The 27262-nt window shown below is 27.0% G+C and overlaps 3 protein-coding genes and 1 pseudogene across 8 annotated transcripts; 2 read left to right on the top strand and 2 right to left on the bottom strand.

Moving 5' to 3' along the window:
• Positions 1–658: 658 nt before the first annotated feature.
• On the bottom strand, positions 659–7868 carry bel (ATP-dependent RNA helicase bel). 4 transcript variants are annotated; one of them, XM_089218267.1, is made up of 14 exons: positions 7707–7868; positions 7420–7528; positions 4501–4548; positions 4206–4422; positions 3944–4154; positions 3642–3863; positions 3456–3577; positions 3122–3392; positions 2897–3053; positions 2531–2833; positions 2305–2464; positions 2102–2220; positions 1899–2009; positions 659–1153 (listed from the first exon to the last, which is right to left on the bottom strand). In XM_089218267.1, the coding sequence occupies exons 1-13, from the start codon at positions 7749–7751 to the stop codon at positions 1906–1908; spliced, it is 2088 nt and encodes a 695-aa protein (XP_089074393.1). In that variant the 5' UTR covers positions 7752–7868; the 3' UTR covers positions 659–1153; positions 1899–1905. The 4 variants fall into 4 exon arrangements, with proteins under 4 accessions (XP_089074393.1, XP_089074392.1, XP_089074391.1 ...); XM_089218266.1 differs by lacking the exon at positions 659–1153 and adding an exon at positions 1432–1659; XM_089218265.1 differs by lacking the exon at positions 659–1153 and having other exon boundaries at positions 1803–2009.
• Positions 7869–8087: 219 nt separating this feature from the next.
• Positions 8088–11165, top strand: RpL8 (ribosomal protein L8). 2 transcript variants are annotated; one of them, XM_089218270.1, is made up of 6 exons: positions 8088–8240; positions 8599–8744; positions 9063–9204; positions 9277–9495; positions 10766–10968; positions 11031–11165. In XM_089218270.1, the coding sequence occupies exons 2-6, from the start codon at positions 8607–8609 to the stop codon at positions 11103–11105; spliced, it is 777 nt and encodes a 258-aa protein (XP_089074396.1). In that variant the 5' UTR covers positions 8088–8240; positions 8599–8606; the 3' UTR covers positions 11106–11165. The 2 variants fall into 2 exon arrangements, with proteins under 2 accessions (XP_089074396.1, XP_089074397.1); XM_089218271.1 differs by lacking the exon at positions 8088–8240 and adding an exon at positions 8315–8420.
• Positions 11166–11944: 779 nt separating this feature from the next.
• On the top strand, positions 11945–26789 carry Dnaaf6 (Dynein axonemal assembly factor 6). 2 transcript variants are annotated; one of them, XM_089219946.1, is made up of 3 exons: positions 11945–12093; positions 14807–15051; positions 26282–26789. In XM_089219946.1, the coding sequence occupies exons 1-3, from the start codon at positions 11988–11990 to the stop codon at positions 26471–26473; spliced, it is 543 nt and encodes a 180-aa protein (XP_089076072.1). In that variant the 5' UTR covers positions 11945–11987; the 3' UTR covers positions 26474–26789. The 2 variants fall into 2 exon arrangements, with proteins under 2 accessions (XP_089076072.1, XP_089076070.1); XM_089219944.1 differs by lacking the exon at positions 26282–26789 and adding an exon at positions 18082–19011.
• Positions 17022–17626, bottom strand: LOC149058948 (uncharacterized; annotated as a pseudogene).
• Positions 26790–27262: the final 473 nt, after the last annotated feature.

Here is a 27262-nt window from a genome sequence, read left to right as displayed (position 1 = left end):
CTGATATCAAAGTGGATAGTATGAGGTCTGTGGATCATTTAGAATATTTGGTTGATGGTAACTCATTAATTAACAACTTTATTACATTTATTCAGATATTTATACAAAGAATTCAATCGGCATTCATGTTGAAGCTATTAAAAATGATATGAAAATTAAAAATTTTAGTAATGAAAACAGATTTAAATCTTCATCTAGTTTATATTAGATTGTTAGAACTAAAACCAAAGTTGATTAATTAAAAAAATAAATAAAAATAGTTTTGTTAGGCCTGTTTCACTTTGATGTATATCATACGCAATGTATCGTAAGCGCGCGTTTTATGTTTACATTAAGTTTATACGCGTCATAACAAAATTGTCGGAGTGGCGCGTATGAATTTAACCAATGTCACAGAAAACGTACATGTATGATACGTATCCAGGTGTAACGGGCCTTAGAAGATTGGATTTAAAGTTGTAACTACAAAACATTAAATACACTTAAGTAAAAAAAGTTATTATGACAATATCTGAAATATTTACATTTTTATAATATAATTATTCCATGTCTCCATGATATTTGTAAGTAAATATTTAAGTCTAAATCATTAAAGGGAAGAAATTGTTAATCACAAATAAAATTATTTGAAAATAATCATTAAATCTTTAAACAAAAATTAGAAAATTAGAATGTGATACAAAGAAATATCAACAAGTTTTTATTTGACAAATACACACTGATAGGTTATACAAAAAAGATTAACATAATACTCGTACTACAAAAACAAAATGCTTGTCTTCAGTTTTGTTTACTGATTACATTTTGATACTCTATTAAATAATAATCAATGATAGAACTATTCTAAATAATATAGTAGGTGAATTTGAAATATTGCTTTTTTCATTCCTTATATTGTATAAATAAATACTCATATTTGATATCTAATATATTTAAATACAGTTTTACAGTATACCAAAAAAAAATAAAAATAAATTTAACTAATTAATTGGGTGGTTGACAAATACGTATGAGTAAATACTTTTTCTTACTGTAAACATAAATGTGAAGACAATTATGGGTTTTAATTAAAATTATTGGTATTTAAAAATAATTTTCTTGATGATATCAAGAATAATGTGAAAATTCAAGGATAAATTTCACTTGTCTCAACCTTATTGTACAGTGAATGAAAAATATAAAAAACAATAAAATACAAATTAGTTAGATAAATAATAGAGGTATTATATATTAATTATAAAGTACTCAACAAGCAGTTGAATAACAAACACCAAATTGCCAATACGTTCATTTGTGGTATAGAAATATTATTTACATTTAACCCAGTGAATAAGTAAATAAATAATACTCGTTGATTATTTAGTTTAAAATGATAGGCTATAAGCAAAAGGTAACTAAATTGATAGGTAATAATTTAAAACCAAGATAAAATACAAAAGTGATTATGAATTTTATTTGTCTTACTCAAATTCATCAGCTATAAATAACTTAATATAAATGTACAGCGTTTTGTCATAATTATTTAATGTAACAAATTTGTATTATTACACTATGAATAGAAATTACATATAATGCTTAATTTTCTTTTTCCCTTTAAATACTCATTTTTAATGAAGATTCAGAGCTATATCTCAACATAAATATTAGATGATTTATAATCTAAAAAAAAAAAAAACAAAGCTTAGAATAAAAAATAAAAAAAATTAAAACATACTTGGTTTGAATCAAAATTCATTAATACATTTTACATAAATAATGAATTTGAACTATAGTTTGATGACATTTAACCTAAATGTAAGATGCATATCAATTCATAAAAAACTTTAATTCACTTTTTTTTCTAAACTTTATAATATATATTTTTTTATGTATCAATTACGATTTATACTTTTATTTACCACATATTTATGACTGAGACCACCAATCTTGAGTAGAAGAATTGCCATTGGGAGCTGAACCACCACTATTGTATGATCCTCCATAATTACCACCACCATAAAATCCACCTCCTGAAAAACAAAGCAAAAATTAATTATAGATAATGTTTAATACTACAAAGATGAAACTTTGTAAATACCAGAGTAAATATTAACTAAATTACCGTTGTTACTGCCACCTCCATAGTCTCTACGTGGTGGACCAGAACTACCACGTGATGGTGGCATGCTGCTTGTAGTACGATAATCTCGGGAACCAAAACCGGCACCACCAAAACGACTTCTGCAATTTTTGATATGTAAATTAAATAACTTTAAAATAGTACTAAGTTTTAAATAGTATTATTATGCAAATTTGAAAACATACCCTCCTTTTGATCCATTACTTCTTCTTCCACTGCTCATTCTGAAGTCAGATGCCATACTTTCTAACCATCCAGGTAATTCCTGTTTCGATTCAGTTATTAATTCCATTAGGTCTCTAGTTAAATTGCGATTTTTGTCATTGAAAAAAGAAGTGGCCAAACCTTTGAAAAATTATAATCATGTGATAAAATAGTCAGTTACTGTTAGTTGAATTAATTAGAACTCACCTAAATTTCCCATACGGCCAGTACGTCCAATACGATGCACATACTCCTCAACATCTGATGGTAAATCATAATTAATCACATGTGTTACATGAGGTATATCTAAGCCTCTAGCTGCAACAGCTGTAGCAACTAAGACTGGTGTGTTCCCAGATCGGAAACTTTTTAATGCATCTTCACGTTCACGTTGTGTTCGGTCACCATGAATAGAGGTTACAGGATAACCATTGGAATACAAAAATTCTTCCAACGAATCTGCACCTTTTTTAGTTTCAACAAACACCAATATCAAAGACTCAGCAGGTTCTGAAATAATTTAATAATTTAATTATAAAAATGAAAATAATTCATTTATTCAAATTTACTAACGTGATCTAATTGGAGTAGCATTTAGTAAATCTAATAAATAGGATCTCTTGTTTCGGTCTTCTACCCAAACAATTTTTTGTGTTATATTTTCAGATGTTGATCCAACTCGACCAATAGCTAAGAAAATATAGTTGTCGAGAAAATCTCTAGCTAACATCTGTAAAAACATTGATAAAGATGTATAAGAAAAAAATGTATAATTTCAATTAGAGTTATTCGTTTTACTTGAATTTCTTTAGGGAATGTAGCAGAGAACATCAAAGTTTGTCTGTCACCTGGAGGAGGCATAGAATCTTTCTCAACAATACGTCTTATTTGTGTTTCAAAACCCATATCTAACATTCTATCAGCTTCATCCAAAACTAAGTATCGACAAAAATCTAACCCAATTTTACCTCTCTCTAACATGTCTACTAAACGGCCAGGAGTAGCAACTAATAAATGGCACCCCTGTTCTAGATCACGGATTTGGTCCATAACATGTGAACCACCATAGCTGTAATTAGAATAAATTTATAATAAATTAAATAATTATTTTTACATATTAAAAAATTCTTACACAACACAAGGACGCACTCTAGAACGATACGCAAACTTCTTTGCTTCGTCATATATTTGGGTAGCTAATTCACGAGTAGGAGCTAATATTAAACCAAGAGGATATTTACGTCTTGACTGTAGCTGTTAAAACATTTAACAAAAAAGTTAAAAATAATTCTAAAATAGTTCTTGATTATTGCCAAACCTTAGGCCCAACACTATATGCGGCTGGCCCTTTTTCATAAATTTGATTAAGTATGGGAACCAGGAATGCAGCAGTTTTGCCTGATCCAGTTTGGGCACAGGCCATAACATCACGGCGACCAACAATAATTGGTATAGCATACTTTTGAACTGGAGTTGGAGTATCATAACGAGTCAATGCAATATTCATGCGTATAATATCTGTCAGCTTAATGTCGTCAAACTATAAAATAAAATATATGTTAAAAATATTATTGTTAAAATATGATACATAATATGTTATATTTATTATGTTAAGCTTACTGTATTAATATGGGAGGGTATATCTTCACCAGTTGCTTCAACTGGAATATCTTCATACTTATTGAAGTTAATGCCTGTACTACGATTTCCAAAAAGTTCTTCCTCCAAACGTTCATCAGGGGGGAGTGGTTTGGTCCAATCTTGGTTAGGAGCGCTTGATTCATCCCAACGGCCACCTCTTCGATTTTCACCAGATCTATTATCATTATTGCTTTTATGAATTTATAAGCAAGAAGAATAATTTAAAATTAAAATAAGCAACCTTCTTCCATCACGTCCACCGCCTCCTCCTTCTTGCCACCTGCTGCCCCCACCGCCACCACCTTGATTGAAACGCGACCAATCGCCGCCATCTCTATCATTGCGGTAATTGCCTCGATAACCACCTCCGCCTCGTCCGCCACCATAACCGGAACTCGATGATCCATTGTAGGAACGATCTTCATAATCATCTCTTCGGCCACCACGACGATCGTTTCCTAAAAATGTTTGATGTCCTTATCAGTTGAATTTAAAAACCTTACAAAAAAATATATCCAAATTGTAATTTAAAAAACCTGATGGTTGGCGAGGTGCGTTAAAATCTCTGTCGTTAACAATACTTTCTGTAACATGAAAAAAAAAAAAATTGTTAATACAACTATTCATGTGATAGTTATAAAGGGAAATATAAAACACAGTTTCTACATTTAAATTTTAATATAACAATTATTTAATATTTTTTTATAATTAAAAAAGATAAGGAAAACTAGAAGTACCCAGCTATATTTTATTCACAAAGGGATTATTTTTCCATGATAAAGTAGTTTGCTTAATGATTATGAATTTAAAAATGCAGACAATATGCTGAATAGTTATATAGAATCCACAGGAGAAATAAGACTTTTCCAGTATGTTTAATAATTAAATTATATAAATATATATTTATAATATAAACTTACAATTATTTTTATGGGAGTAAACAATCCCCATTGCAAAATATACTCTAAATCTACAACATTAGACAATAGAAATATAATTGTGAGACTGAAGATATTTTATATAAAAGTTGATATCTTAACCTTAAATAAATAACATGATAATTGAACAATTATGTTGTAGATAAACATATTTATTGAAATTATGTCTTACACTTAGATTGAATGTTAACAGGGTGATTATTTATTAAACACAAAATGTTGAACTCTTATGCATTATACCAAAAACTAATATAAATATTTTGAAAATTTAAGTAAGGTGATATATTACTTAAGTATTAACAATGATTATATTTTAATATAAAATGTAAATATTGTTTAGTCATTTACAACTTTTAATATTTTGCAATTATTATAATTTTGGGTAAAAAAAAAAAAAAAAAATGTTTGGAGAAATTAATTACTCAATCACTACATAATTAATTTTTATAGATCAATAAAATTTATTAGGAACCTAATAAGTTTTTAAAATTATTTTGTACACATAAATTCAGATGTAAGACATAAATTTGATTGATCTTAAGATACATAGTATATCTAAAAAGTATCATGTTACCTTTATTTAATTTAAACATGTGCATACTGACGACATTTCTTTAAAATCATCAAAGGTAATATAAATAACATTATTATTTTGTTTGATGGGGAACGAGGTGAATACTCAAAACAAATAGAAAAACACTCAGATACCATCTTTATAATATTGGAAGATTAATTTATATAAAATAAAATATAAATGCAATTTGTTCATGATTGAATAAATCCAAAAATGAAAATATTAACTTCCATACTCTTTTAAAGTATCATCAAAAAATCCCATTAAATGTCTAACCTTATCAACATTTTGTCTCATAAACATATTATTTTATAACTAAACATTATCACATCGGCATAGTAATTAATATATTTAGTACTCAAAATAAATAAAATGCTACCATTTAAACTATAAATTATTGTTTTGTTTGATGGGGAACGAGGTGAATATTCAAAATAAACAGAAAAACACTCAGATACCATCATTATAATATTGGAAGATTTTTTTATATTATGTAATAAAATATAAATGCAATTTGTTCATGATTGAATAAATTCAAAAATGAAAATACTAACTTCCATAAACTTGTTTGTAGGCCCAATAAATGTCAAATATTTTAAATATTTTAAATTATATAAATATGTTCTACAACTTGATAGATTAAATCTCTAGATTTGGCATTCAGTTAAATTAAATTCAAATATATATAGTTTTTTCGTACAAAATTGTTTGAAATAGGTACTAAATGATTTAGAGAAACCCTTAATTTGATTTAAATGAATACATGAAGTTTTTAGAATAATAATAATAATTTCACCACATTAGCATTATACATAAGTTTAATTTGATTGATGCAAGAAAGATATTAACACCAATCAATAGCTAGATAGTATTGACCAAGAAAATATTATTAAAGATTAAATGAAATTTTTCATTATTAACAAGCAATAGGAAGTAAATTGTTATAACTACATTATTATACTGTCTATAAATACATAATTCATTTCTTGTAATAATACTATAGTACTAACACTGTTAGAAAATAATTTACTTTTAATGGTTGTTTTTTTAAGTTTTAGTGATACATATGCTTAATTTCAATTATTGTATGGAGTTGCTTAATTTATTTTGCGCCAATATATAATATAATTTTCATTCACATACTAGGAATATCTAAAGTTGAGTCTTGATAACTCAAATCATTAGAAGCACCTATAAAAATTAATATGATATATATTTTTCAAGTTAAATCACAAATATAACAGCACAATGATTATAGCCAGTAGGTGTTGGGAGCTGTTACATGTTATACTTCAGTTTTCTCCATATAGAATAGGAAATTTCTTCCAAAAATGGACAAAAAAAAGGGGCGTTTATTTTATTTACCAGACGTAGTAGAAAAGTTCCCCAAGTTTTTTTGAGTTATTTCAGCTTAACTATATATTTGACTAAAATAAAAAAAAAATTTTAAATTAAAATTTCTAAACAACATTAAAAAATAATAAAATTGTTTAAATCAAATAATTAATTCAGTCATTAAAAAGATGTCATTTTAAGTAATATATACAATTTTACTAACTATAATGGTTTAAAACTTGTCAAATATCATCTGTATTTATTAATAATCAATAAATAATAGCAAAACACCTTAGTAAATTGAAGTATGATACATAATATATTAAATGAACTATGTATGGAAATAAGATAACTCAATCTAAAGTTAATTATAAAATAAAAACTAATCATAGGTAAATGATATTTTTGAATTATGAAGTTGTGTAATAGTGTTTTGATTAGATATAGTTGTTGATGAAAAAAAGCAAATAAATTGTTAATTATTAAAATTATTAAGACAAAGAACAGAACAAAGAAAACAATGATGCATTGTTGCAAGTGTCAATAAATTTAGAGTAAAAATATAAATTATTAGTTTAGCTATTATGTGTTAAACAAACATAAATTACCTGGTTCTACTGCTCCGGAATTATCCGGTTTGTTCCTCAAATGAGGTGGAACGTATTTACTTGGAGCCGAACTGGGCTGTGATTTGCCCTGCAAGTCCAGACCAGCAAACTGGAAAAATGAATCAATTTAACTATAAGAATGATCACTTATATTTATTACACTCTATAAAAATTAGTGAATGTAAACTAGCGGCACTATTCTAAGACGGCGGTAACCTAGACAATGAAAATTCGCACGTATCTTAACCTAGTTGATGAACAATAAAACGAACAAATGAAATTCTTACCTGCTGCTCTAGACCTGATCCATTTTGATTGGGTACATTACTCATATTATTACAAATCGGCGACGATGAATACGTTGCTGCACTTGCGAGTGTAAATCAACAAAACGAACTTACAAAAATTAAATCGCTGTAATGAAAAGTATTATGGCAAATGCCAATAATGGCCGACTGGATTGAAAGGAGACAGACAGCTGATAACCTTGAATGCGACGTTACCATTTCGTCGGTTATAACCAAAATTTATTTGCTCTTTTTAGGAATTCTATAAATATTTAAATTATTCTATTCGCAAAAAATAGCTATTTGACATAAGAGATAAATTTAAATTTGTTAAATTGAAGGTTTTGTTTAAAAATAGAAAATAGTTCTCAATTCAATTTATTTTTCTTAACGAATAATAGTTGGTTGCACTGTGTGCCTCGGGCTAGCATCACGTCCGTGTGCGTCCGCACTGATTACAATGTTTTTTTGATTTCACGAGTCTTTCCCAAGTGAAACAGTTCCCCGAGTAGTCATCTTGAAAAACCGAAAAACGTAAGTATAATTTTTTTTATCTTTATTTATCTTACCAATCCTAATTTAACTTACAGACATCTATCTTAGATTCGGCTTAAGTTCGTATTGCGATCAAAATATATTACTGTCTTCAACGTATACATTTATCAACCGGTGTTCGAATCTCTAGTGTGAATTGGTACCTTCTCCGGGTTTTCAGTATGTGTAGTTTGAATATCGAGTGTCTCAAGTCGATTTGAAATAATTGACGCAATATTTTTAACAATGTTCACTGTGTACTACTTTTCCATTTTGTTTTTGTATCTAAGCCGAATCTTTTGATTGAAGATTCTACTTGTAGCTTACAACAGATTTATTTATTTGGTTCGTTTTGCAGGTATCATAATGGGTAGGGTTATTCGTGCTCAGAGAAAAGGTGCGGGAAGCGTTTTCCGTTCCCATACTAAACACCGTAAAGGCGCTCCAAAACTCAGGAACTTGGACTACTCTGAAAAATATGGTTATATCAAAGGAGTCGTTAAGGTAACTATCACAATTTATTTTTATTGAAATACAATTGAAAATACTCAGGTTTATTAAGTTCTTCCAATATTTTTCAAATAATACTTAAATTATGTATATATTCCTATCATATTTATGATATTTATATCACTCAACTGTAGAAAAACTAAATTTTTAATTTTTAAATTGTATAGCTGTATGTACCTATTTAAAAAAAAATAATATTGTGTTTAAAACAACTATTAGATATTTAAATATGTCTTAACTTATCTTTAATTTGCATCATGTTTTTTGATATTAATAAAGTATAATCTTTAGTTAATGATTTTTGTGTTGTAGGACATTATTCACGATCCTGGTCGTGGAGCTCCTTTAGCTGTTGTTCACTTTAGGGACCCATACAAATATAAGACAAGAAAAGAGTTATTCATTGCACCAGAAGGTGTTTACACAGGTCAATTTTTATACTGTGGAAAGAAAGGTATGGCATTAAATAATAAGTAAATAATAGAACTATTACTTCAACTATATTCTTATATTTGGTTATTTTTAGCTAAATTGAACATTGGTAATGTTATGCCTATTGGTGTAATGCCTGAAGGTACTATTATCTGTAATTTGGAAGAAAAAACTGGTGACCGTGGCCGATTAGCTCGTGCTTCTGGTAATTATGCTACTGTTGTTGCCCACAATCCAGACTCTAAAAGAACAAGAGTAAAGTTACCATCTGGTGCCAAAAAAGTTATTCCATCCAACAACCGTGCTATGATTGGTATGTATTGTTACAGAGTTAATCTAACAAACAATATTTTTCGTTGACTTATTCAACAGGGCTTAAGTTATACCATGAATATTTTGAATCATTTTTGTAATTAAATATTTGCACTATCTCTACAGCCTACAGTCACAATATATTATTCTTCTATACATATTTTTATAATATAATATTAATAATGTATTGTGCAGAAGATGGTGTCTTTAATTTTAATCTCGCCAATGAAAACTTCATATTGTTTTTGTGGTCAGATTCGTTAAGTATGATCTGAGAGTAGTTCACTTATACAGGATGATTTTTTTTATCATGAACCACTCATTAATACAAAAAGTATCAATGTTTTTGAAAATATTTTTTTACAAAGTTTCATGTTGTTAAAAAAACGTTTTTATTAAAAAAAATTTTTTTTTAAATATTTTTTATCCTTGTTTTTTTTTTAAGTTTTTTACTTTTTTGAATGACAACCTAGAGTTTTAATTTCATATTTCAAAGTAGAATATTTTTCTAAGTATTTTGATACGTAAAAATCGAATTTTCGAAGAGTAGTTTATGAGTTATAAGTATTTTAAATTTAGACAAACGGAGTAGTGGACAAACATTTTGCTGGGTAACCCCGTACCACTCCACTCCGCCAATCAATACTTTAAATACTTATAACTCATAAACTACTCGTCCAAAATTCGATTTTTAAGTATCAAAATACTTAGAAAAATATACTGGTTTGGAATATGAAATTAAAACTCTAGGTTGTCATTCAAAAAAGTTAAAAAATTAAAAAAATATTTAAAAAACATATTTTTTTAATAACATGAAACTTTGTGAAAAAATATTTTCAAAAACATTGATACTTTTTGAAATAATGAATGGTTCATGATAAAAAAATCACCCTGTATAGAATTCTGAATAGTTCATTAAGTATTTATTATTGTTATTTTTTCAAGAACATTATTAAGTATATTTAAAAAATCCATGATTTTATAGACATTTGAAACCTGATAATATTCAATGAAGTCAACATTAGATACTGAGATTTTTTTGGTATTACTATTAGTACTTAGTATTATTAAAACTATTGGTTTGAATCTATGATGTTGAAATAAATAGACATTTGAAACCTGATTTTTTTAAGTGAAGTCACATTGTCACTGAGGTTCAATCCATTATTTAGACAACAATATACTGATAATTATTTTTTTTTTAATTATAATATTGGAAAAGTTAAGCTTAATACATACATGTGACTAAGTTTATTATTTATGTTTTAAAGGTCTGGTTTCTGGTGGTGGACGTATTGACAAGCCTATGTTGAAAGCTGGTCGTGCATACCACAAATATAAGGCTAAGCGTAATTGCTGGCCTAAGGTGCGTGGTGTTGCTATGAATCCTGTTGAGCATCCTCACGGAGGTGGTAATCATCAACATATTGGTAAAGCTTCCACAGTCAAGAGAGGAACCAGTGCAGGAAGAAAGGTATATATTTTTTTTATTATTATTTCAATTAGTTATTATATTCTCTTATCATTTTTTTTTAGGTTGGTCTCATTGCTGCCAGAAGAACTGGTAGAATTCGTGGAGGTAAAGTGGTCACTAAGAAGGGTGATGATTAATCTGTTTATTGTCGTGTTTGTATTTAATTTTACAAATAAAAAAACAAAAAAATCAATAAAGTGGTAAAATTATTTTTTTTAATTTCTTTTGGTGTTACCTTTTCTGTCAATTAACAGATATTCAAATTTTTGACCTAAACGATAAAAATTGTTTCTAAGAAGTTACAATACGATTTAAATAATATACTTTTATTGTAAATTTTCAATCAAAATGGTTTTACTATTATGGAAACATTTTAAATTTTCTGAAATGTTCCATCATATATGTTTTATATTTATTATATTTTTAGTCCTGTCAAAACTTAAATTTTTGTAAGATAATAGTTTTTTTTTTTTAATGTGCTGAAATTTATAATTGTTAAAGCACATCCTCTATTGCATTTCATTTATCTATTTATATTAACGAATTATTTTGACATTATTGAATAGATAGTATTTAATATTAATGAGTAGGTAATTCTGTAATTCAATTTTTTTATGTTCTTAGTCAAATTTATCAAGTATATAATAATATACAGGACTAATTTCTGGTTATCCAACATCAGTTTGATTAGACATGGATTATCATACCAATATTTTGTATTTGTTTAATTTTCATGAGTAGATTTCATGCTGACAAAATCCATGAATATCTTATAGTTAACTGTATGCTGCAAGCCTGCAAATAGTAATCCATCTATGATGGAATAATTGATATAGATAGGTGGTTATGTTCAGAGTATTTTGGTTGTGTCATTTTTGTGTTTGAATACAAATTAAAACTATGGCAACAGTATTCAACAACTTCAATGTAGGTATTTATAAGTTACATCAATAATACTAAAATCTAACCTCTATACATAATTTTACTATGTATTGGTTGTAAAATAATATTAAGGTAAAATGGATTACATTGATTTAAAAAAATTAAGTGAAATGCTGGAACCACCATCTGCAAATTCTTCGGATAGTGAAGATGATCTTCCAAAATCATCTTTAGTGCAACTGTGTAAGTATTATAACCTAGCTATATTATATTTTAATTACTTTTAAAATCGGCTTTGTTGAATATACAACACGTCAACACGACACGACGTAATTATTAACATCACAAACAAAATACATTCGCCTCTGATATTCGCTGGCGCATATAGATATTGTTTACAACTTAAAAATTATATTCAACAATGAAACCTAGGTGATTATTTTTTTACCATTAATACTATCTACCTCTAGATCAATAATTTAATGATCTAATATGTTTAAAAAATTCAAGTTAATAAATTATTCAAAAACAATAAATATGATATAATATCAATCAATTATTTTAATAATAAGGTTAAATTCTAATTTGATCAAATTGTTTTGTTGTTTCTTATTTTCCTGGTTATTTTAAAAACAATTGATTATTTTAAATTTTGACCTTCCAAAAGTACAAAATAGATCTGATTTGCTACAAGAAATTTATTTCAAAGTTAATGATGTATTTTTTCTGCTGAAATTAGTTCTTTGACAAATATAAAAATGCATTACAAATTCAACCCATTTATCTGTGTAGGTATGTACAGTCATAATCTAATGTTATATACTGATTAACCTACAGCTTTCATCTAATATTATTTGGTTTAAATATTTTACTGTTAAAAGTTTTTCGTGTACTAAAATCTTTATCCAGTAATAGTCAGAGTTATAACTTTCTTATTATAATCTGGATGTAAATACTAAAAATGATTACTACCTATATATTATAGTATTTTCTAGTAGCCAGAATGCTAAAATCCTGCCATGGATTTATGTTTTCGTATTTTGTAAACTGTATGATAAGTAGCAGATTTTTAACATGCTTATTTGGATTGTTTTGATCTAATATACAATATATGTGTGAAATTATAAACGTTGAAATAACCAATAATACAGTGGTGTAGCCAGGATTTTTCCTTCGGAGGGGGCTGATAAATTTTTTCACAGCGGTGGTTTACCTAGGTTCTACCAATATTCGAACTGTACAAATGTCGAATTTTATTTTAGATTTTGGTTCCTATAACCCTTAGTCCCTTAACATATATCGATTTAATAAACAATTAAAGTTTTGTAACGACTTCCGTAGACCATTCAAATAATTTTTAAATTTTCTTAGCATTTCGGGGGGAGGGGCTGCATCCTCTTCCTGGCTACGCCACTGCAATCATAATATCTATATATTGTTTATCAGGCTAGGTTAAAATCTTAAAACCTCGTTAAAATTGATTCGTTCGTTTCAAAACCGTTCCCAAATAAATAGACATACCTACGAATCTACGATCGACAGACAATCAATTATGCAATAACATTATTCATGTTTAATAATTGTGTAGATATATTTAAAAATCACAGCACAGGTATAAAAAACTGAATAGTTTTAATTGGGGATACGCAATTTTAATAAAATAAATACAAATAATATCGATGTTTAATTGCAAAAGCGTTAATTTTCCAAAGCTTTGCAGTAACCCTTGAACAGGTTACAGGTGAGTAAAGTGTTAGATTTATGAGAGAGAAGGGGATGAAAAGTCGTTTTTAAGCAGACTTCCGAAGAAATTCAAAAAAGTTTTTAGAGATTTTATTCAATGACTAAGATTCAATCGTAAATCGCTTTAAGATTTATTTTGGTATACAAGTATTAAACACGGACGGGTCGAATTCCCTTTTAAATAATTATTACTATTAATGGCATTGTCCGTTAGGTAATTTGGTGTAAAATAAAAGTTAGGTAGTGTTTATTTACTTATTAAATCTTACTGTATAATACAATTATATTATAGGTATGTCTAACTAAACTAAACGGCTATAATACGATTGAGAACGTTCGACCTTTTATAGCGTACGATTGAGATCACTCGAAATGGAACAATGAAATAACCGCTGACTCAAAAAAACAGTAATATTAAGAACGAAATTAAGTGCAACATTGCCGAACTATATTCAAGTCAAAATAAAACATTGAATAAAATAATTTTAAATTTTAAATTTTAAAAATGTCATATATTATATATATAAAATATACATATATACCTATACTTATAATACAAAAGCTTAGAAATTTAAAAACATAAGCGAAATTTCATGTCAATACACATAAGTACCTACCTGCCAATAATACAAAAATTTAAAAATATTTAATTCCCCTATATAGATTTCCCAGATGCGTTAAATATTTTATTAATTTTTCAGATGATTTATTTTGATAGTAGGTAGTTACTATAATATGACTATTGTTTTTAAAATTTTTTCTTCTGCTTTTGAACCGTACCCAGCTTAATAGTATCGAGTTTTAAAGACGTTTCTTAAAGAAGTTTGGTAACGTTGCGAGGAAAAATAAAAACTGAGCGATCTCAATCGTAATAGTCAAAAGGGTCTAAAAAAGGTATCGCCAATAATTACCGTTCTCAATCGTATTCCTTCCAACTTCCAACTATAGTATAGTTTTCTTTCGTGAATAAATATAAAAGTGTCATTAAGCTATATTATATTAACATTTTTTGAAATTTTTTATAGCGGTATTAATCAAATTACTTTCTTCTTGTTAAAACGATACTATATAGTCACTAGGCAGTAAGTTTGAACTTTGCAATAAATTATATTAGGTTATTTTTTAAATTTATAAAAATAATCGAATTATATTAATTAACAGTTTGTTTTTGTTTTATAAGTTCCATCTTAACCATGGTTTATAATTTAAATAGGTAGATCAAAAACAGGAAAAGATACCACAATCTTGACTGCTGAATCTTTAAAAAAAACCGAAGAAAAAAATCAAAAGAAAATCGAAGTAATACAGTCGGAAGAAGAGAAATTAAAAAACATATGGCAAGATGAAGAGATAGTAGCTGCCCCAGAAGCCATTGATGTTGTTTCAGATACTAGAGTTAGACCCGAATATGATGTAAAGTATCAACAGTACGTGGGAACAGAAGATGCGTTTTTACAAGTAAATTAAATTTAATACATAATACTTTGTACCTAACATTTGTGCTCTTATGTGCATGGAAATTGCATGGTGTTATAAGAAAAGAGTATAATGTTAAATTTTTAAAAACTGACATGTGCTCTTTTGCATAAACATCGTCAATATTATTATTAGATGTATCGTGTATGACGTAAAAAAAGTTTTGTTGGGCATGTGAAAAATATACGAGTTAAAAATATTTTAAATCATAGGAATTTTTAATCGATTAGTCTATAGTTTAATGTCCCGCTAACCGAATTGAAAGATATTTTCAGGGCAATGAGTGATGATGTTCCCTGTTTCTTGGGGGATACGTAATATAGTGTTGGTATATTTAAGTTATCCTTATTCTGGCATTATACTTTTATCATATGTTTATTACATAAGATTACAGTCAAATAAAATATAGAATTATGTCATGTCAAATTTCATACCCCATGAGTTAATCTGATTAATTTATTAAGAAATCATTTTGTGATTATTATTACAATGTAATTGAGTGCAAATTTTGTCATGTTTTCGACTGACCTCATATTTTACACAGGGAGCAATTCTTTTTGTTTGTTTGGTTTTCTCTGTATTTTTCCAGCCATAAATAAGTTTCCTCTCAATTGTTCATCTTTTTTCTACGCTATTATCGTACAGTATAACGATTTATCATAAATTATGGAATACAAAATAATAAAGTGTTTACATTTATATTGATGTTAATGATTATATTTCAATAGCATGTGTAATGCAAACTGGCAGTGAAACTAGAGTTTTAATTATAAAATATTTTTAGGTAAAATAATGATTAACATTTTTTTATTTATTTGTCTAAGTTATAAAACAGAGTAGCCCATATTATTATTACGCATAAATGAGATATAATAATAGTTAGTAACAATAGTTTGTAAATAATAAAACTAAAAAGTTAGGTAAGCTTACTGTGCGAACATATTAAACTTCCGGTTTCTAAACGTATTTTAATACATCGCAATAAACCAATAAACTATAATTATAATTGTAGCCATAATATTTTTGTGGTATATTTGGCTAGTGTGAAATGTGAATCTATATATTATAAAGTTATACAATAAGTAATTATCTAAATATCAATAACCATAATTAAATATCTTAATACATACATATAAACATTCCTAATTCGTAACTTCGCACATTAACTTATAACTCTGGACAATAAATAAATAATAATACTTAATATCAACAATCGTTATATATTATCTAGTAACTAATAGATGGATACAAGGATACAACGAGGATGTTACTATAATATAAGGTGTTACATAATAGGTATTATATAGTTTGTTAATTTAAATTATTTTTAAAAATATGAATTGAAATATGCATTTTTATTTTTAAAATGTCAAAATATGCAATTAAAATACAAATCATTTAATATGTAAAAATATGTAAAATAAAAATAGTATCATTTGATTCAGTTGAACATGAATTAAATTTATACCTAGGTTAGCATTCAATTGGATTAATAGAAAAAAATATGTGATTTCATAAACACCCGAGCCCTAATGATATAAGTAACATAGGTACATAACAGAGGAACCTTTTGTGTGCTGTTCCTCGTCACCCGCCTACCATGTCATTTTGAGTTTATTATATCTTAGCCCGTGCCCAAAACATTGAAATAATGAAATACATTAATAAATAATATAAAATGGCTATATGAATAAACAAGTATGAAATTACTATGTATTTTAAATGAGTCAACGTTTGATGATATATCATATATGTAAATAAATCAAATTTTTGATCGTATATGGTTTTTATTAGTGAGGTGGTATTTTTTTTTTTTGTAGTTTATTAAGGCTTCAAAAACACAGGTTTTTAGCCTACCATAATGAAATTGTATACAAGAAAAAGAAAAGAAAATATATATATGTGTACATTAAATTTTGGAATACATTTTACTACATTATTATAGTTATTATTTATAATGGGTATTTAGTGTTGATATTATGGAAAAATGTAATAATTGCAGCTGTGTTTTCATCTTTGAAGGCTTGATAGAGTGATGCAAGATTTTGGAGTATCTTGCGTGCTTCAGTGTATTTGGGACAGGCGGTTACGATATGTTCAATTGATAGAGTTACGTTGCAAGTATCATATATGGGTGCTGGTTCTTTTTTGATGAGATCTACATGGGTTAAGTAAGAGTGGCCTATTTTGGCTCGAGTGACGGTTACTTCGTCTTTTCTTTTTGTGCCGGGAGGATAGTTTAATTTCTTGACGAGTAATTTTGTGTTTCTCAGTTTGTTGGTGAGGGGAATATTTTCACAAAAAAGTTGCCATTCTTCCATTATTTTCCGATGTATTATGCCGAAGATTTCAAATAAGGAAGAGGAGTTGATTTTAATGGACTGTGGAGATGTAATGGCTTCATAGGCTGATGTGTCTGATTTTTCATTTCCTGGTATCCCAATGTGTGAGGGGACCCACATGAAATTATGGGGATGTTTGTTTCAGGTACTAATTTCTGTATGTGTTGAATAAGTTCGATTTTAGGGTAGGGGTTAGAGATTGCAGAGGTGGTATTTTATATCTACATAATAAGTTATTACTTGTGTTAAGATAAAATTTATTTTTAGACTTAGTAATATCAGTATTGAAGGAATAACGAACTTCAAATTCTGCAGGATAGTCAATATTTCAGGTGTCAGTCAAAATCTTATACAAAAAATATAAATCTAAACGCAAACGATGTTGTTCTATGTGTCCTGAAAATAACTTAGTTTTGTCAAAAATTGTTAAATTATAGTTAAATTAAATGAATCCAAACCTCTATCAATCAAATTATTCGTAAATTTGAAATAATGAAATACTTAGATGTTAAATAATATTTTGAATTTTAAATGCAACTTATACATTTTATTATATAAATTAATTAAAAAATGCCATGTTGCAATAAATATTTTTGCTTGACAATTTTATATTTTGCTTACCTTACGAAAACCATTCGACATTTAAACAACGTTTATAATTTATTTTTAGATGGGTCCAAAGACTCCACTTACTTCTAGTTGTGAAGCGATGGTGATTGAAGTAAAAATGCCCGGAGACCGCATGCCAGGCATTTGTACAGATATAACAGAAGACGCTGTTGATATCCGCAGTCCTAAGTATAGATTGCATGTGCCTTTTCCACATAATGTGCACAAACAAATGTCAAAGGCTACCTGGAATTCTTCTACCAATATACTTACAATAACTGTATTTCTAAAACGCGAATATGATGATATCAATTTTTGATATATAGCGATAAAAATAATATGGGTTCTTATTTATCAATAAATTATTCGATATTTTTCCTCAATTGAAATATTCTGTTTTGTCTTGAACTAACATTTTGTATTTTTTGAAATTTGAAAATATATTAATTTTACTTTCTCATTGGTCTCTTTGATGGATACTAAATGTTATTTATATCTGATTTTTGCATAAAACTAAAATATTAAGTAAACAATTTTTGGTGTTAACTGTCTTTTGATTTTAAAAAGTTCAAATTTCAAATTTACATTTTGATTAATATCATAAAGAATATTGTTGTTTACACGAGAAAAATATTTTAATATTGTAATTTTTAACTATACATATTTGTAGGACAAAATAATATATACTTAGGAATAAATTAAATGTTTTGATTTAACTTATGGGGAGTTCAAAGTGGCACAACAAAGATCCATTAACAGAGTGATAAGGATGTATCAAAAAAAAAAAAAAACCACTAGTTTGATTTTAAAATAAAAATTATGAAACTACACACTATGAGTATGATTATTAAAAAAAAAAAATAATAATAAGTTAAACATTTTTTAGGTATAACAAATAATATCATAATATACGTAGATAGTGACAAAAAGAAGTGTCAAGGAATAAATTTTTTTTTGTAACAGGTACTGACTTCCTAAAATAGTTATTTTTTTTCAATACTTAATTTCACTAGTTTTGTAAACATTTTTAATTAAAATGTAATTTAAAAAGTTTAAAAAATGGTTAGGTATATACAACTATGTATTTTTCAATATTTTCAACATTTTTTATCTGTGAAATTAAAGACCTTGTCAAATGATTAGGACTTTGCATTGAAATTTCAAGCTTTGACTCGCAAATAATATTATTATAAATGGAAAAAAGCCTAAAATCAATCAAAAATTCAAAATGTTTAGAAATATTGAAAACCGTATTTTATCTTGAAAAAGCTATTAAAAGTATTTAAAGAAAAATTAAAGTCTTTGTAATTATTCATTTTTATTTTTTTTTTCTTATTGCGGTGATAATTTAATAATCCAATGCATTGATTTGTAATGATAATACTATATGAATTGTGAGGCATTAACTTCGATTGTACCTAAGTCTTCCGAATTTTTTTTTTTCAAAATTCAATTCATTCATGATGGTATCTATAAATCACATGAATTTGTTGGATTTTTACATTTTTATATAAATTATATTGGTCTTATATAATATTATACCTAGGTAATACAAAATATAACTATTATTGGTTTTTCTCAATTTAATTTATTTATTCGACTTAAGTATAGATTAGGTTACCTATACTCATCCTACCTACATATGTAGGTAATATATATAGTATATTATAATATATAATATAATATATACTATATATTATATTTTACTTTATTGCTTCACTGTTTTGAATAATTTTTTATACGTTTTCAACAATATTTTAAAATTAATTGGAAGATATGAACATATTTAAGTTACAAAGGACATTTATTATAGTTTTTACTACGTATCGCATTGATTACAGAGTAATTTTTTTAATATAGGAATAATTTAATAGGAAATAATAAAAATGTTTAACATGGCGTTTATACTGTACTTCTATTTTAAAGAGCAGTATATATTATGTGTATTATTTCTGATTTGTACAACTTTTATTTTTTATAATGATTCGAACGATTAATTTAAATATATTAAGGCTAACAACTACTTATATAGGTAGCTTTCAATTTTTATTATTAAAAGTAAGCAATGAATAGCTAGCAGTATTAAGAAATATATGTTATAACTTTAAAATAGAATTATAATATTTCAATCTTTGACTAGAGTTTCATCAAAATGTACACTTCCCGTGTACACTGTAAAAATATTATAATATAATGAATATTGTCGAAAATACTCAAATCTATATCTTGCATTCTTGCGTATAATGTATAAATATGTTATGACCTTATCTTTAACATAAGTGACACGTGAAAGATCCTTTTCACAGCTTAAAAATATTTAAACAAAAATGATTAGTATTGGTGTACCTTTACATTTTGTAAGTTACTAGCTCGTTTAGACGTTTATTATTTGAGTCCATGATTTTTCACGTAGACTGACAAAAGCATAAAGTAGTTATTATATATCGATGAATTGCATGTTCTAAAATGAAATATTACGTGGAAGGTCGTTTATTTGTGTATCACGATATTCCAGTCATCTTCAATATTATATATGTACATTATACATACCACAATATTTCCACTCAAACTGTAGGATATATTGTTATGTATAGTTATGGTGCAGTCATCAATAGTATACCGTATCATTTAATTAATACAAATCGCAATCGTCGTTTAAATTATGCGATCTCAAATTTCCAGACACACTAAGCTGACGTATGCGTAAGTAATAAGTATAACATCATTGCTGTGAAAATCCATTGTCTGCTGTTTTTGCTTCAAAAACAGTATACTGCACACATGCTTTTAATTGTTATTAATAGACATACTTGTGTGTGGTTTTGTTGTTATAATGCATCGACCCCTTTCATGGTTCAATTAGTTAATTCATAATTACATAAATAGGTAGTTTTTATTCAGCCCTGTAAGTTTTCTTCAATATTTAGGATGAACTAATACCTACTATAATATAATTGTAATCGTACCTAATAAATAGGAATATACTTTTGCATTGTTTAAGTTATTACCATTATAGTATACATTACATGTATTTATTATGACAATGAAGTTACTGCAATGACAGGCTAGCTAAATCAACTTCTAACAAGACTTCACGTTTCTTTGCTCAATTAGGTACCTTGGACCAATTTTACCTTAATCGGCTTAATCTTATGATGTCACCCAATCAACGTTTGGTTTAGGTAACTACTGGGCTAACCTGTCAGTCAACTTCGCAACCTCATACAAAACTATTGTCTCTGATATCCCTAATTAAAAAACCTGGTTCAATAACTTAAATGTACCAAGATCTACCATTACTCAATTCAACCGACTCAACGTGAGTCATTTGATTCTAGCCGATTACTACTGTAAACTCAGATTAAATGATTTTTCTCTTTGAACACTACATTTCATTAAAATCAATAATTATGACCTGTCAAACTTACTTTTCGACTGTACCTCATGATATGCATAACATACCTAAGTATACTATAGCTCATTCATCTTGAATTTCTTAAAATTTATATATGTATTTAAATTATCTATATCGTATTTATAAAAATATTGGTTATCTTGTTAGCTGTTAGTTCAAATAATTTATAATTATTATTTTAATATTGGTATCAGTAATCTGTTGAATGATGTAAATCAATTTAAATTTCCATTACATATCTTGATTTTCTCGTCATAAAATATTTGTAACCAACACCCTTTTTATTTTCTCATACAAATGAATGTAAAGTAATGATATGTGAAGTCTAATCTGTTCTTTATCGGTGTTATTGTTTTTACTATATTCGTATAATTATTCTGTTTCACTACTATAGTTTTTTTTTTTTACTATTGAATATATTATACTCAATTTAGTAATTATTATGTATGAAATAAAAAATGTAAATTTCACAATTACAATTGATGTGTTTTTCTATTTATCCATTTATCGATTTGAATCACCATCGTGAAAATTTTTTGGGTAGCTATACATACTATTATTTCAGGGTCCAAGTGGAGTGATAAGTGTATTGATTTTATAGTGATAATGTCGCGTGAGCGGTTTTTTTTTTTTTGAGTGTCTGGAGATACATTTTATATAAAACAATTTATTTGTTGCTTTGGAGGGCAAAAATTGAAACAATATTTTTAAAATTACCTAATAATTTAAAAATAACACAAAATTAGGAAAATAAATCTTTTTATTTTTCTATATCTTTCGATGACAGTTTTATCACTCTAAAAATAAATTCACATAAATTACAGTGAATAACTCAATGACAAGGTACATTAAACACATATTATACAGCAGAGTGGTCAACTACTTTTCTTATTTTTTATTATGAAATTACAGTTGTTCCACGGCGTCTTGAATAGGCTATTTCATTACATTACTCACATAAAGTGATTAATATAGGTATTTGATTAGTGGTTTTAAATATTAATACCTACTATGGCGAAAAAATGCCAATAACATATTAAAATAAGCAATTTTTCAGTCTAAAATACGTTTATTTCATTAAACCCTAGTGCTTTAACATACATTCATACTATCCACCCAAATTTAGGCACATCGAGACTTGTACAATATGCATCTCACATTCATTAAATGTGCCTGGATTAATGATTATCATATAAATTCCTAACAATAATTTTAACAATATGATTTTTTTTTTTTCATGAAGTTTTAATCTGTTTTCAATATGATAATTTTTTGAAAATTCTTGATTAATCAATTTAGACGGATCTTTGATCATTATTACTTATTAGTAATAACTTTATTATTCATCATACATTAATATCTCGTATAATATGATATATATAATTGTTTTTGAATAAGGTTATTAATTTGATATATGTATGGATTTTATGAACCAGTTAAAAATGATCAATTTTACTTAGAAACATGACCAAGAGATGAAAAAAAAAGCTTAAATAGTGTAAAATAAAAAAAATCTATGGTTTGAATTATAATCGAGTTCTTTAATCATATTATATATTTTAACACAAAAACAAAAATAATTGATTTTTCAAAAAGTTCTTTTTTACATGTTGTTTTGGATAAATTGAAATTTTGGTGCCTAATTATTATATTGTTTCAATTAATAAATATATTATATTAATGTTCAAGTGTCGACTAAGGTTTGAACTAGGTAGCCACTGTCATTTGCACGTTTTTCATGTATATATTTTTAATCTTTTATATATTTTTTTCACTACAAAAAGTCATCGAAACTCTTAAGAAATAAAATCTTAAATACACTACTGTTTTCTACTGATAATGGCTAACAAAACTTATGAAGCTTTTTATAGGATTATTTCGATAAACTTAAAGAAAATAAACATTTAATGATAAAACTATAAAATAAAAAATGCTTTAAGTTTTCGTTTAATGTAACTTACATTTTTAAGCTATCAATTATAACAATTTATAATATGTGATTGTATTTACGAAGGCATTATATAACAGTAAAATATGTACAAGGTCAAGGGCATTTAAATTATACCCATTATATTTATATTGTTTCTGATAATTTGTTGAAATAGGATTAATATGTGTTGTACTGTTATAAATTATAATCCTCAATACGAGTATACTAAACGTTAACCATTTTATCGACTTTATAACAGGTTATAAACCGAATAATAATATTGGGTGTAATAACTATAATCTTCACAGAACAGTACTAGTATACAATAACACTAGACTTTAGTGATTTTGAATACTTCATGTACTCCCACGAATCGAAGACTTTATAATAATATAGTAATATATTGAACACAGACAATATTAGTGAACTATTTTACAATGATAATGTTTACTAGTTAATAGCAACAACGCGAAACGTATATGTAAAGTAAATTGTGTGTTTTAAAACTGACTACCATTATCATACTATTTTACACTCGTCCAGTTGAATTCGTTTAATTAGAATAGTGAATGGTGAGAATTGATCAATAGCATATGAAATCAATATTGAATTATAATAACTTAATTAATTTACATTATTTACCAATATCTACGTGTGTACTTAAGTACCTATATATAATTGATACTGTAACTAGTGTAACTAGAGAAGAAGATTGAAGGTGATTGATTTATCATAGAAAAAAACTCATTATTTCAAAAAGTATTGACTTTTTTCAAAGTATTTTTTTACATGGTTTCAAATTGTTAAAAAACCAACGTTTTTATTAAAAAATTATATTTTTAAATATTTTTTTATCCTTATCATTTTTTAAGTTTTTTACTTTTTTGAATGACAATATTTACGTATACTTTGGTATACTTTGTACTAAGCATCAAGTACATACAATGTGATAATACGTATAAACATTTGTATACAAATAACAATCTATAAGTTAGTGTACGAAATATTATATAAATGATTGTGATAAATATTTAATTTATTATAAAATAATGCCGGAAAAGTTTCTTTAATGTATCGAGTGTCTTTTGAGTGTACCTAATAGTCATTGATATATTAGATATTTTGAATTCAATTATTCAAGGACAATTCAGTGCATTCAAAAAAATGATTCTGAACGTAGCTGACATCCGCTTTGCGGATTTCTAAGAATATTTTATATTCGATTTATAGATATATTTCTCTTAGGTATTAATTAATTTTATCCATTGATGGTATAGTATGTTGTAATATATGCTTAGTCAAAATAAAATCACATATCATAATATGTTTGATACTTATTTATATGTAAATACCATGTAGGTATTGTAGAACAAATTAGTAATGTACTGATTTTTTTACCCCCTTAAGTACTAACTTGATCCAATTTTCTAATTTTCCTAGAAACCACACTCAAAATTGATAATTGATGTATTTCCATCGCTCCTATAGTCGAAAACGAAAAGACACATTATTGTAAAACCAATAAACGCATAGCTCCATCATTTAGAATACGAGTATACAATAAGAAGCTGAAATAGGTGGTTAACCAAATTATAGCTTCGAATTAAATACCACTAAAATATATAGTAAGTTTTTCTATGAAGTATACGATACACGTAAATGAAAAATATGGTAGACTGAAATCATGTTTGATCCTCATACTCGTCACTGATTTCTTGGAATATCCGAACGTGTAAAATAAGTTTTGTTGTTGTGATCAGCATCAATATTAAATAAAATAATATTTTCTTACTTAATTTGCAATATATTAACCATTCAAAGTAAATATTTGAATAGTAAATTTACAACAAAACAATACATGTTGGTTATTACTTATAATTTATAAATTATAATTGATATCAGGTATATAAAATATTGTAACTATTACAAATTATTGTCCCATAACCATAAGGGTGTACTAATTTTATTCAAATTTTGGGACATAATTATGAACAAAGCTCCAGTTATTATGTTTAAATATAGGGCTCTTTAAATTAATCCAAATATTACCTTCCGACGATTAATATATAATAATTAGATATGACAGCATTAGTGGTCTGCGGTAAAAGTAAAACTGTTTATGAATTGCCAAAATAATAATTGTTGACAGATGATTTTTATTCAGCACGTCCTTGCATTTTAAACTCCAATTAAATAATATTGTAGGTATCGACTTGAACCACCTCATATATCAGTGGTGAACCGACGGAGGTCGACTCCTGAACTTGACTTTACTGTGAATGTTGCAAACAAAGTTAGTTGAATTTTTTTCACCAAAATAGGGGTAAAGGTAATACATTATTATGTTAAAAATCAAGAATTGGAAAATATATATTAAATAAAATATATTTCAAAAATCCTATTTTGATTAATTGCATTATCAAAGAAAAAAAAAGGGATGAGTATCTGCAGAGTATGCTTGATAAATCACTATTTGCATAATATAATATAATATTAATTATATGCAGATTTAAATTTAGTTAATTTGCACTAATCTTATTATTCGATAATATTAAATAGTATTATATAGCTTTGCGTCGAAATTCCTATAGAATTTCTGATTTTTTTGTTCAAAATCATTATTGTGCTCTGGATTGAATAAGGTTAACTAAACATGACAACGTATATTTATAGTAAAGCTTAAAGATAAATGTGTCCAATTCAATTGGTATCATTAGTTATTTCGTTGTCTTCTAACAAATATTGAACGTCTTGTCTTACGCCTATTTATAAATAACAAAATGTTTTGTTATTCGTGCTGTTGCAATTATGATATGCCTATTATTCATTATTAGAAAGCTGAGGAAAATAATACACTGCTTTTATTCAAGCGCCATGGAGTCGACATCATTTAATTTGGAATGCAATGTACTGTAGTTGCAGATGCAGCCAATCAGGTGGATTGTCCGAGGTTTTCTCAGCTACGACCCTGGCGCCTCGATTCTATATAGGGCCGGCAATGTTCACCGTACAGCCATTACCTCCAGATCTCTTCAGTATTGCAGCGGCGTTCTTCAGTTATCCACCACAACCAATTCTGGAATTCTTTGTGCAGCCGGTCTGGTTTGATGCGTTGGGCCCGCTGTCAATTCCGTTCTGTGTGGCAGCATCTACTCCTATCCGCCTCCGCCGTTGCATTTATTGCATGAAGAAACGACGGAATTGGAATTTGAAGCGCTGCAGTCATTTCAGCGACACGGAAGCTACGGGCAGGCTGAAGAGTTTTCGCTACATGAACTAGAGTCAAGGATCAATGAACTATAATTATCTGGGAATCGGATTATGATTCCCGGAATATTAATTGTCTCCGTGGCCACCGTATATGCATATATAAATATCAAAATATTATGTAATTTTTTTAACTTATAACTTATAATGTATAAATATATGAAAAATTATATCACAAGTTTAATGATGTAAAATACCGATAATATATGAATAACATGTAAAATTATTATATAATTTGATAATAATAAACAAAAGTTAATGTACAAATTATAATTACAATATACACACAAAGACAAGCAAAAATCACAAGGAACGAACGAATTTCCTAAAAATAATTAAATTTAATATTGTACCTATGTCTTGTATAAATTATATATCTATGGAGTGATAAAAACTGCGTTTCAAGTGCACAATTAATCAAAGTAGACCCGTGGGGGGGGGCTTCACCACCCTACCTACCACTTTTCAGCTACACATAATTTAATTATATGAAAAATACTGATTGTTATAATCTTGTTCCGGTCTGTGTGAATGTGTAATTTGTAAAGAAAACATATTATAATATTTTTAATGTCTTCAATTATTATAATTTTAATAATAATTAATCGAACACAAAACTACTTGAAAAGT

Source organism: Diuraphis noxia, unplaced genomic scaffold (genome assembly GCF_037042655.1).
Source record: "Diuraphis noxia isolate RWA-SAM2 unplaced genomic scaffold, SU_Dnox_SAM2 contig0002, whole genome shotgun sequence".
NCBI lineage: Eukaryota > Metazoa > Arthropoda > Insecta > Hemiptera > Aphididae > Diuraphis > Diuraphis noxia.
Note: the sequence above shows the minus strand (reverse complement) of the source record. Positions and strands in the feature narration are given on the sequence as shown.